At 44.3% G+C, this 19,543-nt stretch overlaps 2 protein-coding genes across 3 annotated transcripts in view; both read left to right on the forward strand.

The window, feature by feature from the left end:
• Positions 1 to 7,072, forward strand: part of DGKD (diacylglycerol kinase delta) — a 106,057-nt gene extending 98,985 nt beyond the window's left edge. Inside the window, exons 28-30 of one of the 2 annotated variants that reach the window (XM_073674571.1) lie at positions 150 to 264; positions 3,894 to 4,024; positions 5,865 to 7,072. In XM_073674571.1, coding sequence (XP_073530672.1) covers positions 150 to 264; positions 3,894 to 4,024; positions 5,865 to 5,951 — 333 coding nt within the window. In that variant the 3' untranslated portion in view covers positions 5,952 to 7,072. The remainder of the gene's footprint in view (positions 1 to 149; positions 265 to 3,893; positions 4,025 to 5,864) is intronic. The other variant, XM_073674572.1, reaches the window with a different exon arrangement.
• A 3,242-nt stretch (positions 7,073 to 10,314) lies between these two features.
• Positions 10,315 to 19,543, forward strand: part of PROC (protein C, inactivator of coagulation factors Va and VIIIa) — a 95,813-nt gene continuing 86,584 nt past the window's right edge. The window contains exon 1 of the mRNA XM_073674573.1: positions 10,315 to 10,486. Within this exon, the coding sequence (XP_073530674.1) occupies positions 10,480 to 10,486 (7 nt within the window). The 5' untranslated portion in view covers positions 10,315 to 10,479. The remainder of the gene's footprint in view (positions 10,487 to 19,543) is intronic.

Raw genomic sequence — 19,543 nt, forward strand, 5'->3', positions numbered from 1 at the left:
TGTTTCAGCCAGACAACCCCTTTAAGTTATTAATTATCTTAAGTTTATTAGTTGCAGTATATTATTCTTCTTCCTTGCAGTCATTTGTGCATTGGAGGCATTTCACTTTTCTGCTTTGTTTGAAGCTGATGGTTGTGATTTCTCCTTAGGGTGCTCTTGATTACTCCAAATTAAGACGTAGCAGTCGATTTAGATTGGTAAACAAGTTCAAGAAGGAGAAAAACACTAGGAACAAGGAGACCCGGAGCAGCACAGTGCCAGCTGGTAAATGTGAAGTTTCTAGGAAAAATAAATGTGTCCAGCAGATGGCGTGCACAGGAAAGGGAGCCACCCTGAGATGTTGTATGAGAACGGTCTGGGAACTGTCTCTTAATAAATTACATGCTGTAAAAATGATCAGACTTTCTCTAAAATTTGGAGCCCTGCCACACCTCTGCATTTTCTGTCTTCATATATTTTTTTAAAAGAATCTTGGCAGAAATAAATGTAGAAAACTTTGTGTTAGGATGTCATGAACACCTTATACATTCTTACATTCATGTTAGGCTAATATCAGACAAGCGTATGAAAAAGCATCATATTTTTGTCTGATTTTTAATCTATGTTGTTCTGTATGTCAATATTTTTTGTCCATTTTGAAATCCACAATGAAAAAAATAAAGACCAAATTTGTCTGGAGCGCGTGTATGGCACAGGCTCAAGTCCTGAGCCAGCATCTTTCCTGGCAGATGTTAGCCGTGTCACTCAGTCATAATCTTCTCCTAACAGCAACGTGTGGAGCTGAGCTCTGCTCACTGCTGATAACATGTTGAATGCAGCTGTTACAGTGGCTTTTACAGTGTGTTTTATGCGACCACCCTCCCCACCCATCCTCTGTGAGGCAAATGCAAGGTGCCGATGGGTTGCCATTGCAGCTCAAGGGTCTGATGAAGATTCCTATTCCTGCCATGATGGTGCGCTGATGAAAACCAGAATTAGTTGTTTTTGGCCACCGCTACATTGCAATAAAATTCAATAAGAGGTGATCAAAACATTGTATTGACCCCAAAATGGTATCATTAAATACGTCCACTCAGGGCGCAAAAAATAAGCTCTCACACAGCCCCAGATCCAGAAAATTGAAATCTTGGAAAATGGCGAGAAAATTTTTTTTTTTTTTTAAATTTCCTCATTTTTTTTCACCACTTAAATAAAAAAAAAAAAACCTCTAAAAAGCCCAATAGGGTCTTACCTGGGTATTGGTGTTGAAGATTTAATTGAAAGCTGCTCACCTGTATAGGTATATTATTCTGTGATAAAAGTTTGTTTTTCCCCAATTTTAGCACATTCATGCATAAGTTTTGCAAGTTATTTATAACGTATCTGACACCACTGTGATGATCGGGAAATATATTATGTATATACACTGCTCAAAAAAATAAAGGGAACACTTAAACAAAAGAATATAACTCCAAGTAAATCAAACTTCTGTGAAATCAAACTGTCCACTTAGGAAGCAACACTGATTGACAATCAATTTCACATGCTGTTGTGCAAATGGAATAGACGATAGATGGAAATTATTGGCAATTATCAAGACACACTCAATAAAGGAGTGGTTCTGCAGGTGGGGACCACAGACCACATCTCAGTACCAATGCTTTATGGCTGATGTTTTGGTCACTTTTGAATGTTGGTTGTGCTTTCACACTTGTGGTAGCATGAGATGGACTCTACAACCCACAGAAGTTGCTCAGGTAGTGCAGCTCATCCAGGATGGCACATCAATGCGAGCTGTGGCAAGAAGGTTTGCTGTGTCTGTTAGCATAGTGTCCAGAGGCGGGAGGCGCTACCAGGAGACAGGCCAGTACAGCAGGAGACGTGGAGGGGGCCGTAGAAGGGCAACATCTCAGCAGCAGGACAGATACCTCAGCCTTTGTGCAAGGAGGAACAGGAGGAGCACTGCCAGAGCCCTGCAAAATGACCTCCAGCAGACCACAAATGTGCATGTGTCTGCACAAATGGTTAGAAACCGACTCCATGAGGGTGGTATGAGGGCCTGACGTCCACAGATGGGGTTGTGCTCACAGCCCAATACCGTGCAGGACGCTTGGCGTTTGCCACAGAACACCAGGGTTGGCAAAGTCGCCACTGGCGTCCTGTGCTCTTCACAGATGAAAGCAAGTTCACACTGAGCACATGTAACAGACGTGACAGAGTCTGGAGACGCCGTGGAGAGCGATCTGCTGCCTGCAACATCCTTCATCATGACTGGTTTGGCAGTGGGTCAGTAATGGTGTGGGGTGGCATTTCTTTGGAGGGTCGCACAGCCCTCCATGTGCCTGCCAGAGGTAGCCTGACTGCCATTAGGTACCGAGATGAGATCCTCAGACCCCTTGTGAGACCATATGCTGGTGCGGTTGGCCCTGGGTTCCTCCTAATGCAGGACAATGCCAGACCTCATGTGGCTGGAGTGTGTCAGCAGTTCCTGCAAGATGAAGGCATTGAAGCTATGGACTGACCCGCCCGTTCCCTAGACCTGAATCCGATTGAGCACATCTGGGTCATCATGTCTAGCTCCATCCACCAACGTCACGTTGCACCACAGACTGTCCAGGAGTTGGCTGATGCTTTAGACCAGGTCTGGGAGGAGATCCCTCAGGATACCATCCGCAACCTCATCATGAGCATGACCAGGCGTTGTAGGGAGGTCATACAGGCACGTGGAGGCCACACACAATACTGAGCCTCATTTTTTACTTATTTTAAGGACATTACATCAAAGTTGGATCAGCCTGTAGTGTGTTTTTCCACTTTAATTTGGGGGTGACTCCAAATCCAGGCCTCCATTGGTTAATGAATTTGATTTCCATTGATGATTTTTGTGTGCTTTTGTTGTCAGCACATTCAACTTTGTACAGAAGAAAGTATTCAATGAGAATATTTCATTCATTCAGATCTAGGATGTGTTATTTGAGTGTTCCCTTTATTTTTTTGAGCAGTGTATATTCGATCTGTCAAGTCCTGGACACTTTACACTCTATAGTACTGATATTTCTAGGCCAATCATTAACTTGTGTCGCATTATTGGCCAATGATCCATTTACTTGGTGTTCCACCTAATCATAAAATGCCCTTACTGTTATTAATAATTATATTCCGAAATATACAGGTATCTTTATATAAAGTAATTTTTGTTTTCCCTAGACAATAACTCTTAAAAGAGGATCCGTCACCAGGTGAAGAGTGCAGTTTTTGCTCTTATTTTATTCCCGCTGCTCCTCTGAGTATTTTGTTTTTTTCTTTTTTTAAAATCTGCCGTACGGTTCCAGGGATACGGGCCTTTTTATTTAGTGCCAACATTTATGATCTTTACCAAGGTAGGCGTGGCTCACAGATTCTCTGAGGGCGAGTCTTTAGGTGCTCAGAATAATTATCCTGTAAGCCACGCCCCCTTGGTAAAAAAAACATAAAAATTGTTACTATAATAAAATCCCATATCTCTGGAACCATACTGCGGATTTAAAAAAAGAAAAAAACAGAGTACTCGGGAGCAGCGGGAATTAAAGAAGGGCGAAAACTGACCTTTTTTAATACTTAGTATTGAATCATAACTGGGTAAGCTCTATGAGTGTAATTGCCAATCATTAACTTAATGGAGAAAGAACCGGTTTTGTGCCACCGGAGATTCGCTGCATTATTTCCCACAATGATCTGTAGCCCCATCTACGATCAGGAATTCCGCATGAATATAGAGATTGTGTAGGAGACAGTGGTGTGACGAGCGCTCCTCCATGATCATTGTACCTTGCAGTTAGATTCCTCTGCTCTGAACTGTGGGTTGTCTGTATCTTGGGAAGTGGTATTTCTTTGCTTTGGGATGTGGTGTCTTACTAAGGGACTCTTTCTGACAGCTTATCTTTGGGGGACGGAGGAGGTGTCTCTTTGGTTGGAGCGTCTCAGTCTGTCTGAGTACAAGGAGGTCTTTACTCGTCATGACATCCGAGGCTGTGAGCTCCTACATCTGGAGCGCCGAGACCTCAAGGTATCTCTCTCAGATGTCAGACCCAAAGTGCAGTCCGTATCTCTTGCCATCTTTGTCTGTGTCTATTGCCCTCCTTTCAACCACCCCCTGCATGTTCTGCACCTTCTCATTAACCTCAATTGTTCCAGATGTCCATTAATTCACATTCTGCTGCTCTTCAATCTTCCAGTGCTTTCCCTGTCCGTGCACACTCCTGACTACTATGTGACCTTTGTCCATTTGTCATCCCTGTTGGTCATTGCTCTTCAGTAAGTTCATGCTAACATGTCTTCACGCCTCCACTGTGGCATGTGTAATATTATCAGTCCCACGTCCTTTATGTTAATGACATTACATTACCAGTTTTCTGCACCCTCTCGCTCATTGCTACGCTGCATGCACACAGTCACGTGTATTGTACCAGGCAGCTGATTATTGTCTGTCTGCACGGTGTTACTACCAGTGAGCTCTGTTATCTTCCTGCTAACGTAGTAGTATTTCTATGTGATTTGCCTTCAATTTGTTGCAAAAGCATAACATTTTGAGCAGTAAAACTTTTAAAAAACATCTGGTTGCAAATAGTCTTGGCTGCCATGTTCAAGAGCAAGAGTCGCATCAAATTACCCTCATGGCATTTAGTAAAGAGGTTGCCCACTTTTTGGGATATTTTTTGTTACTTAAATGTGTGTCATTGGGGCTAAAAGTACTTTTTGTAATTGGGTTCCATTAAAAATGTTGCACCATTTGCCTATCATCTGACAATCTGTCAGTCAGCTCGCTATGGCAGCCTGAGGAGGAAATCTGTAAGGCTGGGGTCAGACAATCCTATATTCTCCCATGCGAGAGAATCAGGCTGATTATGTTAATGACACTCTGCTCAAATTCTGATTCGAGCGTCAGCTTAGTGTGATCTGATTCTCTTGCATGAGAGAATAGGAGCACAGGTGCAAAGATGGAGAACTTAATTTCTCCATTGTCTGAGTCTGCAGAAATCTGACTGCACTCAGATGACATCCGAGTGGAGTCTGATGTTATCCACCCACCCATAGACTTGTATGGGTGTGTGCCATCCGTTTCTCTGAGCCACTCATAGCATGTTGCCATTGTTTCTCATGTCAAATCGGCATGTGAAAAAAAATCAGATCTGCACTGGCCTATTGTATAACACTGGGCTGAGTGCTATCCGATAAAACATCAGATAGCACTCATCCGATGTATATGCTTGTGTGAGCGAGCCCTAACTCTTTTAGCTCTTTTTTTTTTCCTGAGCTCCTCTCAGCTACTGTATGACCACAGACAACATCAAAGTGGAGCGTGCAGAAAAGCAAAAAACCTGTAAAAGGCAAATTGTGCAATTTTTTTAATGAAACCTAAATCCAAAAAGGATTTTTAGCCCAAATACATTCATTAAAGTTAAAAAAAGTAATAATTATAATGTCCCTGAAGATGGACAACCACTTTGAACCTCGAGTAACAAGTCACTTCAGATATGTATTTCAAGTCATAGTAAAGGCCATACATAGGCCCTGTTAACATTTATGCCATAGCCTTATAACCTCAGGCCTGTATATATCAGTATACTTTTTTTTAGACTATTCCATATAGAGGTATACAGTGAAAAAAAAAGCATACCAGGCAGTTTTTGTTTTTTTACAATGGGAGCCTATGGGTCACGTATTCTTCTGTATACGGTGGGATACGTCCAAGCCTTTTATCGAGAATATTCATTGGAAGCTACAAAATTGTTACTGTCCTTTGCAGCTGGTTGAAAGGCGTGCACTTCTCTGTTTTCATAATGTTGTTTTTGCATTGGGCCATCACCTAATATTACATCTCTGATAACAGCTGTGTTTTTTTGCAGGAGTTGGGTGTGACAAAAGTGGGCCACATGAAGAGAATCCTCCACGCCATCCGAGAGCTGAACCCCCCTCCTGTCAGTGTGGACTAGGATCTGTCTTCACGGCCTGTGTGGCCCAGTCGGGGTGACCCTTGATTACCATGTTGCACAGGCTCTTAGGGTTACTGGAGCACAGTAACAGCAGCTAGTCTCAGAAGTCGTCTGGGCTTCGTGACCACCTATGAAGCTTGTTATCCCTTCCCGCCAGTCAAGTATCCCACCATCCAGTCATAAAATGAGCCCTGGAAATTACTGCTGCAAGTCATAGACCAGGTATATCAATGTCTTGAATGAGCCAAGGGCTTGAATCTTGTTTTCTTACTGGATACTTTTGAAGCCAGATGTTTTTCTAGCTGCTGCAAAAGCCAATTGTGACTGTAGAAGTCCTTCTCATTGACGTGCTACCTCGTGTGGATTGGGACAGGCACTGTGTGGCCGCCAGACAGTGAGCGCAGTAGATACCTTCAGCAAGGGTCACCTACTCTCCATTGCCTAAAGACTTTGAGTTCTTGGTAATTGATTTGGGGCTCAACCTGTTCCTTCCACACAGTTATTGAACATGTCAGACTGTGGAATTGTGTAATATGTGTTAATATATAAGCTTTTTTTTTTCTCAGGCTCAGCTTGTACATTTTTAGTTGTGTATAGAGCATTTTTGGCGTAGCGTAGAGCTGTTGTAATCAGTGGTTTTATTGGACTGTTTGTAAAATCCAGAGGTGCGGTGAGACCGTTGCGACCTCCCACTCTGGCCTAGGATCAAACAATTGTTTACATTTCTATAGGTACATTAAGAAATCGGGAAGCGGCCTCTGCCCCGTCATAGGTTTCCCGTGAGGAGCACAAGAAGCCACTCTCTGTCCATGTGAGATGATACATTGAAGTACTGTTTGGGTTGTGATTTGAGTTGTCCACATTTATTTCTCCATCTGTCCAACCTCTTACAATTCTTTCTCCTGGGCAGGTCCCCTGTTTCTTGCTTTGTATTATTTATGAGGGATAAATGAAAGCCTTGGAACCCTCATACGAAGCCTGGCTGTCCCACCCCATGCGTATTTATTGTTCCGTGCCTTATTGCTGACCCAGCTTCTTTTCCAAAGTGATGTTAATGCCTGTAAATAGCAGTATTGTAAAATAATTGCTTGGTTCTAACAGTAAAAGATCTCTTAATGATATTGCTTTTTTCAATGTCTCTTTATTTATCTCTTGGGTTTTCATATGTGACAAGACTCAGACCGGTGACCATACACATTTAATAGTTTCTGGAGAAATGCTTTTTGAGTGTACATGTGCACTCAGTTCCGGTGAACATACATTTATTCTGAGTGGAGAGAGGGGAGTTAGCTACTGCCATCCATCTCTAGTTGTGGTTTATTTCACGTGAATACAGAGAATTGAGAGTGTAGAAATTCAGCATACATAAAGTCAAAAGTTTGGACACACCTGTTCATACAATGGTTTTCCTTGTTCTTATTGGAATGTGCACATTGTAGATTCAGACTGAGGCAGGATAATCATGAGGAACACATATGAACATGAGGAGTAAAGAAAGATGTTTAAAACAAACCAGAATATGTGTTAAACCTTAGATTGCTTAAAGGATTCTCCTTTTATTCTGTTGAAAGCCTTAGACCCCAGTGTCATTCTCTCAACCAGCTTCATTGGGTAGTCACCAGGAATGGCTTTTGAAAAGTCTTGAAGGAGTTTCCAAAGATGCTGAGCACTTGTTAGCTGCTTTGCTTTTACTCTACGGTCAAACTCATCCCAAACCATCCCTCTCCGGCTTGATCACATAGGACTCACATTGCCTGGAGCTGTGGTATTTGTGTTTTGGGTCATTGAGAGGAGTCTGTGCTGAACGTTATGTACATGCTCAGTAGTGAGGCAGTGCGGTGGAGTCAGAAGTCAAGGAAATTGAGGAGTCTGAGTCGGTGGTTTGGCTTACCGACTCCACAGCCCTAATGGCAAGTCATTGCAGAAAGCTGTGGTAGCCATGCTGGATTATTTGGAGTAAATCACCAACAGTGTCACCAACAAAACACCATCACACCTCCCTCTCAATGCTTCACGGAAGGCACCACACACAGACGTAGAGACCATCCACTCAACTTTTCTGTGTTTCACTAACACAATGGTGGTTGCTAACAAAAACCTAAAATTTTGACTCCTCAAACCACAGTATTCCACTGATTGTGTTGCTCAGCCCAGGCAGGTCTTTTCTTGTTTGCAGTCCTTAGTAGTGGCTTCTTTGCAGCAATTTGACCATAAAAGCCTGCTTTTCACAGTACCCTTTGGGCAGTTGATTTTAAGATGTGTCTGTAACTTGACGTCGGTGCATCATTTATGAGGGCTGTTATCTGAGGTGCAGTCAGTTTGCAGTTTATGAGGCTGGTAACTCTGATGAACTTATCCTCTGCAACAGATGTCGTTTTTGGTCTTCTTACCTGTGGCGGTTCTCATGAGAGCCAGTTTCATCATAGCGATTGTTGGTTTCTATGACTGCAATTGAGGATACCTTGATGGTTCTGGAAATTTTTCAGATTGACTGACCTTCATGTTTTAAAGTAATCATAGACCATTGTTTCTCTTTATTTCGTTGAGTTCTTGCTAAATTCTGGCTTAGAACAGTTGTGAAATAGGACTCAGCACTCTATGGAGCTATGTACCAACACTGCCTCTGCAAAACACACCTGTTTGTCACAAATACTTTCTGAAGGCCAGTGATTCCACAAATGAACTTTTGAGGAGACATACCTGTCTATTGGAAGCCATTCTAGGTGACTACCCAATGAAGCTGCTTGAGAAAATGCCAAGGGGATTTAAATCTGTCTTCAGGTGGGCATGCACAGTAATGTTTTATGCTCTGCCCGCTAGATTTCGCTGGGCTATGTGGATGACACAGGACTTGTCAGCCACATCAATTAAAGTTGGAGGATGGTGATTATCAGCAGAGAGGAGGAACAGATGCCCCAGCAATGACGCCCATCAGACTGGACCATCCGGATTTACACACAGTTCAGGAGCAATTCAAAAGAGGTTATACAGGGAGGAGTCAAAAAATAATATATAAGGTTATGGAATACCGTACAGGCGCTGATAAACCCACCCGGATTGGAATGTTAAAGCAACACTAAACCTACAAAATGAATTGAGAAATATCAACCATAATATTGCCCCCACTGTTGGTACGATTTTCTAAATGGTCCTTACAGGGGTTGTCCACTACTTTGACAACCCCTTCATTAATACTGTATTCCACAGTGTAAAATTAAAATAACAGATACTCACCTCTGGCACCGCTCCGATGAGGTTTGCGGCAGGTTTCCTGGTGCTCACATGACGTTATGCCATGTGAACCCTGCAGCCAATCATTGGCTGCTAATGGGCTGCTTTGCTCGAAACTTGAACGGCTGCAGTTCTCACACATACTGTACATCTGACGTTCAAGTTTAGTCAGCCTTAAATATAGCAGATACACAGTACCACCAGGGCTGTGGAGTCGGTAAGCCAAACCTCCGACTCCTCAATTTCCATGACCATGACTCCGACTCCCTCATACATGGCTCATGTTTAAGTTTAAGTGATAAATTTACTGTAGTAAAATGGTAACATCAGGCTTTTAATCATTATTATGATACAATAATCAAGCCATTTAGATAGAACATAAAATATATTTATGAGCTAAGAGGAAAAACAAACTAAAACATCAAGCACACAGAGAGAACAAACAGTATACTGGACTATTGATTTATGCACAGTTTATTGAAAGTTTAGATATGCTTTAAGAAGTACTTCCCTTATCCTGCTTTCCTGTTCACTTCAGCAGTTCTGAGATCAGTGCAGGCATTCCTTCCCTGTGTTTTTTTTTTCCCCTTATCTGTAGAGGAGGAACTTTACTACTTATCATGTACATAAACTGCAGCACAGATTCATCTCAGCTAAAAGTCTAGACCCTTAGATCAGGAATAGGACAGACATTTATAGGACATTTCATAACTTTCCCAAATCCTTATGAAAAAATATTCCCCACAAACTTCATTGAACTACTGTACCCAATTTATTATATATTTTACGAGTCGGAGTTGGTCCATTTTATACCGACTCCAACTCCACCAAAATGGACAGTGACTCCACGACTCCGACTCCACAGCCCTGAATACCACATCACTTTGTAGAGCTATTAAGAACAATATCTGTCTGATTTTGATAGGTAGAGGACATTATTATATTTATGGGGTTTATATTTCAGGTTTATACTCCTCAATCTCATTTTTCTACCTTCATCACAACTATTTTGTTAAATACAAATCATTCTGGAAGTTTGTTTTCGATGGATAAAGAATACTTTGCCGCCTGCCTCCATTCTCTCCCACACAGGCGAGCATTATTTGGACGTTAGCATTTTGTTTGCACAGAGAGGGACAGGACACTGGGTCAATATTTCAAGTTATGGATTAACCAGAATGTGATCCACCATTCATGGCTAAAAGCGAAGTCCTGTAGCAAATTGAAGAAAACCTGCAAATACCAAGAAGTCTTTTTACCTTTAGGATAATAAGACGCCTTCTGGATTGATTTGGAGATGAAACGTAAGTTATAAAGTATGTGCACCGTGTGGATTAGTGTGAAAGTGAGAAATGTGTAGTCTGGTGTGTTTACTAGCCATATTCTGTTACGGCAGTTACATGTGCGACTGCGATACCTTGGATAAAATAATACATTTATCTCCCAATTCAATTTACATTTGGTGCATTACATGATATATGAGAAGATTGACTTGCTAATTGTGAGGACACAAAGGAAGAATGAAAAGATATAAAGTATCAATAAATATAACCAGACATGGTCCCCTTAAAACTTTAAACATAAATATTAATTTGCTTACTGTACCTTGGATGATTAATTTTCTTTATTTTAACTTCTTTTCTGTTGCCTTTGGGAAGAGGCAGGAGATTAGGGGGAAGGGAGTGAAACAAAAGGCACATAAAATAGTAAAAAGAAAAAAGCTCTGCTACAAAAACATAATCAAGTTCAGTGTGAGGAGGTGCCCACTTACTAAAGACTGTGATACTTTTCCAGCAACGGACCATCATTTTTGTCAATATTATTATTGTGTATTATTAGTGATTTACTTGTTATGTTTTATATAGTTCTGCTTACTTGTCAGTATGTAAGATTCACTTGTAAAATGTCCAGCATTCCACTAATCTCTTCTTTATCTCAGGAGTCCATTGTTGCAACAGCCAATAATCTCATTAGGTGAGTGTAGATTGAGACACAGTGGAGCCGTCACCACAGGGGGTCTTACATGCAGTCTCAGATGAAGGCTTCTAGAATATTCTTCATTGTTTTAGGGAACAGTGAATGTTTAAGGGGGAGGATGTGATCACTTCTGACCTGGGAGGGGACTGATCCCAGTGAAAAAAGGAGAGACATGTTTTAGATACAGTTGTGTGAAAGGATTGCAGGAAGAGGATGGAGACCATGGACTTGGAAGGATGGATGGATAAACATGTTACCATTATGGATTATGTCGTTTGGATTTACACTTTCTTAAAAGGACTGCTGCTACTGGATACCTGTGCTTTCATCGTTTTATCTGCCGTCTAGAGGATCATGGACTGTGGCTACAGACTATACTGGCTGGAGATACGAAATCTGTGGGCCAACCAAAAGTTGGGAGACAGTGGAACTAATGAACCCAGATTGAGAACTTGAGGACTGAGAGAACTGTATTTTAGCCATTTCCCTGGAATTGCTTTATTACCATGGCTGTGATCAATAAAATATTGTTGCATCGTTAACCTGCCTAGGTGATTACTTACAACCCACAACCTCAGATCTTTACAAGTGGTGGCAGCGGTGGGATCGCCTATCTCTGCAGAGCATACCAGGGAAAGTTACCGAGCGGTGACTTGGCAGAAGAGATGACTGAGGATGGACTGACTAAGTTGAGGAGGATGCTGGACGCGCTAGGAGAGCGGGCCATGGAGATGGAGCGGGCAGCAGTGTTAAGCAAATTTCTGGGTGTGCATGTAGCGATACCCCCACCCGCCCCAGTGCAGAGGACAATGGATAACAGGAGAGAGGGGCCTACATCTTTAAGGTACCGGGATATACCACAGTTCAATGAGGACTCCTCGGATATTGATGAATATCTCCGGTTATTTGAGAACCTCTGCCTGCTGCTTGAGGTGTCAGTCAGTGACTGGCCCAGATATATGAGTGTTGCCCTGACCGGAAAAGCAAGAGAAGCTTTTAATAATTTGTCTTCGGTGGATCAGAGATGTTACTCTATCATTCGCAGTGCATTGCTAGAGAGGTATGCCGTCACGCCGGAAACCTACCGGAGGAAGTTTTGGGAGACTGACAAGCCCGCTGCACACACACATCGGGAGTTTGCCAACACACTACGTACGGTATGTACTCTGTGGATAGAAGGACTGAGGGCTCGGGAAGCGGAACATGTAATGGATATAATCATGCTGGAACAATTTATGTCAAAGCTCCCAGGTAATTTAAAAGAATGGGTGGCTGATAGAAAACCACTCAGCCTGGATGAGGCTGCAAGATTGGCTGATGATTGGTCTGCTAATGGACCAGGGCAACGTGGAAGTACAGCCCCAGTGAGTCGGGAACAGGAGCTTACAGGGAGGCCATTGAAACCCATGGACTGGCCAGAGGAGGAATGGCAGGGAGTTCGGACTTCACAAAGAGAGGGAGGTTGCCCAAGCCCCCCAAGTACGGCCAGTGTTGGGGCGAGGAAGGCTTAACTGCCATAACTGTGGACGCATGGGGCATTTCGCCAGGGAATGCTGGGAACGTTCTAGCCCACATCTCAACCTAGGACGAGGATTGGTGTGCCACTGGGCAAATGTCATAAACCAAAGCCAAAGACCGGTTCTCAATGCTTCAGCCGAGAGGGAGCGGCACTATCTGCAGACTAACCCCCCACCTGTGGTGAGTAATACACAAAATACAATAACTGCTATCATGAAGGAATGTGACCTAGGGGATGGAAATGACATCAGGGAGGAGGGCCAGGGACTTCGGGACACTGGTTCTACCATCACTCTGGTCAGCCCAGGTATTGTCCCCCCAGAACACTATTTATAAGGCCGCCAAGTGACCATCCCCCTAACTGGGTGTCAGCACTCTGGGGTTGGTCGCAATGGATACATGTTTGGTTCTCATTGGGCATGTGTGCAGTTTCCCAGGACAAACTGGGGATCAGGGGGGGGGTATGAAGGACCCCGCGGAAAGGACAGACCCCTGATCCAGCGAACTAAATAGAGTCCTCGTCTCAGGGCTTCCCCAATCGGGAAGTTGGCAGGATCTGAAAGACCCTATGAGAGAAGCTGGAGATGTCTATTACACTGACGTATACCAGGGTGGAATGTGGACGGTGGAGTATATTCGCAAGGATGACATGGAATATGCTTTGAGGAAACTGGATGATACAAAGTTTCGTTCTCATAATGGCGAGACCTCTTACATTCGTGTCCGTGCTGAAAAAGTGGGGGAGGTATGTGAGGAGCTGCCCACTTACTAAAGACTTTGAATACTTTTCCAGCAACGGACCACCATTTTTGTCAATATTATTATTGTGTATTATTAGTGATTTACTTGTTATGTTTTATATAGTTCTGCTTACTTGTCAGTATGTAAGATTCACTTGTAAAATGTCCAGCATTCCACTAATCTCTTCTTTATCTCAGGAGTCCATTGTTGCAACAGCCAATAATCTCATTAGGTGAGTGTAGATTGAGACACAGTGGAGCCGTCACCACAGGGGGTCTTACATGCAGTCTCAGATGAAGGCTTTTAGAATATTCTTCATTGTTTTAGGGAACAGTGAATGTTTAAGGGGGAGGGTGTGATCACTTCTGACCTGGGAAGGGACTGATCCCAGTGAAAAAAGGAGAGACATGTTTTAGATACAGTTGTGTGGAAGGATTGAAGGAAGAGGATGGAGACCATGGACTTGGAAGGATGGATGGATAAACATGTTACCATTATGGATTATGTCATTTGGATTTACACTTTCTTAAAAGGACTGCTGCTACTGGATACCTGTGCTTTCATCGTTTTATCTGCCGTCTAGAGGATCATGGACTGCGGCTGCAGACTATACTGGCTGGAGATACGAAATCTGTGGGCCAACCAAAAGTTGGGAGACAGTGAATATGGCCTTATACAAAGCCAGTGGAACTAATGAACCCAGATTGGGAACTTGAGGACTGAGAGAACTGTATTTTGGCCATTTACCTGGAATTGCTTTATTGCCATGGCTGTGATCAATAAAATATTGTTGCATCTTTAACCTGCCTAGGTGATTACTTACAACCCACAACCTCAGATCTTTACTTCCAGTATGAAGCAAAAATGTATGAAGACAATATCGATACAGTCCAGTTCTCCAAAGGCAGCACAAAGTATTGTTTTCTACTCTACTGTACATGATATTCTGTCTCTGGTGCTGTTTATGACAGCCGTTGTTTTTCTGATGCTAAAGTGATATTTTCCGGTATATGTTTAGGAGGAAATTGCATTTATAATTCTCTAATTCTGTTCCAGCCAACATTATCTTTTATCAACAGCTAAAGATCAAATAATAAGACATATGAGCAGTAGTGATGATCGAGCGCTAAAATGCCTGAGTGCTCGGTACTCGAATCGAGCCGCTCAGACGTTCGGACAGGCTCCTCTCGAGTAAGGAGTATAATGGAAGTCTATTGGAAACTCAAGCATTTTTCCGGAAGACCCTACCAAGCGGGCTGGGGGGCAGGAAAATCGCAGAAATGGATGGAAACGTCGCTCAAATGGTCACTGCTGGGAACAATGTTGTCAGAGTAATACTCCACTTTTATGGACTGACAGGAAAAAATGTTAGGAAACATTCTTAGGAGGGACTGCAATACACCCTGAAAGACATGTAGAGGAGGGCCTCAGAAAACATTTTTTTTCCCATTTTTTAGGGAATGGGACTCCTAAGCTGCAACACTGATGAAAGACGGTCTGTTTTTTGTGTGAATAAACATTGACGCATGAATGAGATTTTAGAGTGGCTGAGTTATAGTTCTGACTTGAATCAAATTAGTCAAGATTTAAGTATTCAGTTTATTATTAAAAACTCTTCAATGTAATCAAATTAAAACAATTCTGCCCAAAAAAAAGAGTGATCTAAAATTCCCTTAGGCTGTGCGCTCACGATGAGTTTTTTGTGAGTTTTTGACCCTGTGGTTTTTTGCTGCATCAAAAACACAGCGTCTTACAGTTTTAGCAAAGTGGATGGGATTTATAGAAATCTCATGCCCACTGTGCTTTTTCTTTACTCAACATAAAATAATCTGCAGTGCGTGTTTCAAATCCGCAGTATGTCAATTTCTCTTGCGGGTACGCTGAGTTTTGTGTGCAGATTTTCCCCATAGATGTGGAATATCCACAAGTAAAAACGCACATGCTTTTCTAATGCATCAAAAACACATGTAATCCTCACCAAAGTATATCAATAAACTTTTGTCAAAGCACAAAAAAAGAGCATGGACCGCACCTCCAAAAATCATACATTGATCTAATGCCTCTCGGCAAAAATTTACAAACTGAACATGAGGTTGTTAGTTTAACATTCTGATCAGACTGTATGAAGCCCACTGCCACGCCACGATGAACCTCTTAGTGGGTCCTAACTTTTGTTGCCCTAAAGGAGCTGCGTCGTGCGCTGGCCACCATCGCAGCGACAATGTACCAGCAGAGCGGACGTCCTGGTGCTTCACAACACCCATGCTGCAAGATGGAGTCCCCATAACTCAAGACCACACTGACCCACAAGCACAAAACCAGCAACAATGGCCGACATACTGCACCAACACCGCATGAAAGAAGCATTGTGACTCACCTTTCTCAAGCTCTCAAGTGAGAGCAAAAATAGGCTAGACCCTCTTTGCAGTCTCCCGCTAGTTAAAATCACCTGTGCCAAATGGAAGGAGTGCTGGTCCAGGAAAAGGGAAAGAATAGGTGATGCACAAAAAAAGAGCATGGACCGCACCTCATAAATCATACATTGATCTAATGCCTCTCAGCAAAAATTTACAAACTTTTTTTTTTTTGTATTTGCATATTCTTTCTTGGACTAGCACTCCTCCCATTTGGCACAGGTGATTTTAACTAGCTGGAGACTGCAAAGGGATCCAGCCTTTTTGCTCTCACATGAGAGTTTGAGGAAGTTGAGCTTTTTTTTGCTCCTTCCATTTGGTGTAGGTGCAGTGTGTTGGCCATTGTTTCTGTGACTTTGTGCTGGTGGGGCGTTGCGGTCTGGAGTAATGGGGACTCAGTCTTGCAGCAGGGGTACTGGGGGGCACCAGGCCGTCCGCTCTGCTGGTGCACTGACGCCGCGGCGGTGGTGGTTAGTGCACGACGCCGCTCCTTTAAGGCAGTAAAAGTTAGGGACCCACTAAGAGGTTTGCCATGACGTGGCAGTGGACTTCATACAGTCTTATCAGAATATTATACTAAGAACTTCATGATCTATTATATATATTTTTGCCGAGACGCATTAGATCAGCGTATGATTTTTTGGAGGTGCGGTCCATGCTCCTTTTTTTCGCATTGCATAAAGTTTTGTCCAAGCCAAATACCAGGAGCTATCAACAACGCAGCTTTATTTATAACATGACACACCAATAAGAAACAAAAACTGCAGCGTCAAAAACGCAATAAATACGCCTGTAAAAAAACGGATTCAAAAACGCAATGAAAAACCGCAAGTAAACTAATTTACATAATAGGTGCAGAAATGCACAATAGTAGTGGTACAAAAGATATAAACAGAACTTAAGAGTCAGTTACAAGTCAGATGGAATGCCTGGCTTGTGGGGGAGGGGTTGCCACATGGGAGGCTTGTGGTCCCCTTTCTTGCGGGACTTCTCCCACACGATGTATCATCGTGACCTCCCATGAAGAAGACACTGAGCTAGGGCTGCTGGAGCTCTTAACCCCTCTGGGTCACTCCCCTCCTGCCCCCTGGCTGCACCCAAATCTCCACCCCTGGTCTCTCTCAGCTATAAATTCTAAAAACTACAATGGGCTATACTTCCTTAATGGACGGTCCTAGGGAAGCCGGTTCTGGTGTCATCGGATCCAACCGAGCCCCTGCTACGCGGAGAGACAAAGCAGTGGCCCTAGGGGTTTCCGAAAGTCTGTGCCATGTATCTCCCCATCCCTAAGCGCTAGACTGTGCTGGAATCTAGGCACCACGAGAGAGGGAATCCGCCCACCAAGGAAGCCTACAGGCTTAAAAGGGGGCGGCCCTCCCTCTCGCCTCAGTTTGGTTTCCTGTCCTTGATGGAAGGAGCCTATCGCAGGCGTGGAAGGTCTGGAAAGAATGGCGACGGCTGTCGTAGCAGCGACCCTATCTGGGATCGGCAGCTCCAGCGTTTGGCCATGCTTGTGCGCCCCTATCTGGGAGAGGCACAGCATTCTTGTGCACTGAGGGTTTTTGCAGGGGGCTGCGCCCCTGTCTGGGGGGGCAGCCCTTTTTTCTGCCTCGACCAGGTGCACCTCCCGTGGGAGTGTCTGCCCTGGTCGTGATCCAAAGTGCGGTGGGGACTGCGCCCTTGGTTGGGGTCACAGCCCACTATCCCCCTGTGTGCCCGGCGGAGTGGGGGGCGCGGGGCCAAGGTGATTTGCGACCCCTCGCCCCCGGCCGGGAGGATACCAGGCGGGGAATCGCTAAAGCGCAGCTTACCTGGAGCGCTGGCTGTGGGCGTCCTCGCTCGAGGCTTGTGCGGCGCATGTTTCCGGTTTCTGGGAGTCGCGGCCGATGACGTCACCGCGACTCAGCGACCACGTGACCGGAACCTGGAGGTGAGCGTTCCGGTGTCAGCATAGCGCGGGAAATTAAAAAAAAAAAAAAAAAGTGCGCTACTGAGGCTGTCTATTTAACTGGCCAGGTAGCAGCGCTCAGAGCTTCCCAGAGCTTCATTCTCTTACCATGGAGTCTGAAAGTGATCAGCTACAGCAGCAGCAGCAGCAAGTTGAGCAGCCGCCATCCTCACCATCTCAACGGCTGGTTGAGGAGCCCCAAAAAGCGCATCGCACACGTGGTTCTGGTAGCCGGTCCTCAGGAAAGCGGAGTTCGGTGTCTAGGTCCAGCCACCACACCTCCAATATGATGGATGATTCTGCAGCCTCCAGGGTGGATCCCCCGGCTGAGAAGGGTCCTTCCTCCAAACCGGTACCAGACGTTTTTTCTTGAGCCGCCGGGGTAAGTGATCTTCGCGAAAGTTCACTTTGTAATAGGGTATCCTTCTCCTCTTCTAATTTTAACAGGGGAAGAAATGTACCTCCAAGGCAAAGCACATTCAGTGTGCGTTATGTAAATCCGTCCTCCCTGATGGATACCCTAAAAAATTATGCCAGTCGTGCATAAATCAAATACTGGCAGAAGAAACACCTAATCTAACGTCAGGTTTAAAGACCCTAGTCCAGACTGAAATTCACAAAATCCTCTCCAAAAAGGCTAGAGGGAAAGCAGACTCAGACTGTGAAAGCTTCCTAGTCCCGCATGACCCCCGGCCCTCAGTCTATGAGTCGGACTCGGATGATGTAGCCTCTTCCGCTGCCTCTTCCTCAGATAGTGGTGTGGGGCAGAAGTGTTTTCCCCTTGGTGAGGTCGACGGCTTAATTAAAATGGTTCGGTCTACCATTGGCATCACAGAGGCCAGACAGGAAAAGTCAGTTCAGGATGTCATGTTCAGGGGGCTGGGACATAGAAAGAGACGGAGTTTTCCCTTGAATGAAAAAATTCGGGACTTGATCCATAGTGAATGGAGGAAACCGGAAAGGAAGGGTACTCTGCCTCCATTCTTCAAAAGAAAGTATCCCTTTGAAGAATCAGCTTCTTCCTCCTGGGAGAAAGTTCCCAGGATAGACGTGGCTATAGCTAAGGCGTCCAAGAGTTCCTCCCTCCCCTTTGACGATATGGGGGCTCTTAAAGACCCCTTGGATAGGAAGGCTGATACTTTCCTCAAGAGGACCTGGGAAACTTCTGCGGGAGCCCTGAAACCCGCGGTTGCGGCTACCTGTACCGCCAGGTCCCTAATGATTTGGCTAGACCAACTAGAAGCCCATCTAAAAAACAACACCCCCAGGAAGGAAATTTTAGCGGACATGTCACTTCTTCAGGGGGCAGCAGCTTTTCTGGCAGATGCATCAGCTGATTCTGTCAGGTTGGCAGCAAGATCAGCTGCCATGTCCAACTCGGCCCTTAGAGCTCTGTGGCTGAAGTGTTGGCCGGGGGATATTTAGGCGAGAACAAGACTCTGCTCTATCCCCTGTGAAAGGGAGCATCTCTTTGGGTCAGTCCTAGATGAACTTTTGGATAAAGCAAGCGACAAAAAGAGGGGTTTCCCTAGCCTGTCTATTCCCACGTAGAAACGCTCTTTCCATAGGAGAAGGTTTCTACATGGTAAACACCAGAGGGGTCAGGAGAAATGGGAAGACCGCAGGCCAAAAGGTAAAGGGCTCCTGTTCGGCTCTTCTACTAACCAAGGCCCTCGGAAACCGAGTCAATGACTCGCGGCTCAGGTAGGGGGGAGGCTGTTGGGCTTCTTACCTGCCTGGACAATGATTTATTCTAGTAATTG

Source organism: Phyllobates terribilis, unplaced genomic scaffold, assembly GCF_046119375.1.
Source record: "Phyllobates terribilis strain yellow unplaced genomic scaffold, ASM4611937v1 Scaffold_3__8_contigs__length_932513732, whole genome shotgun sequence".
In the NCBI taxonomy this organism is placed as follows: domain Eukaryota; kingdom Metazoa; phylum Chordata; class Amphibia; order Anura; family Dendrobatidae; genus Phyllobates; species Phyllobates terribilis.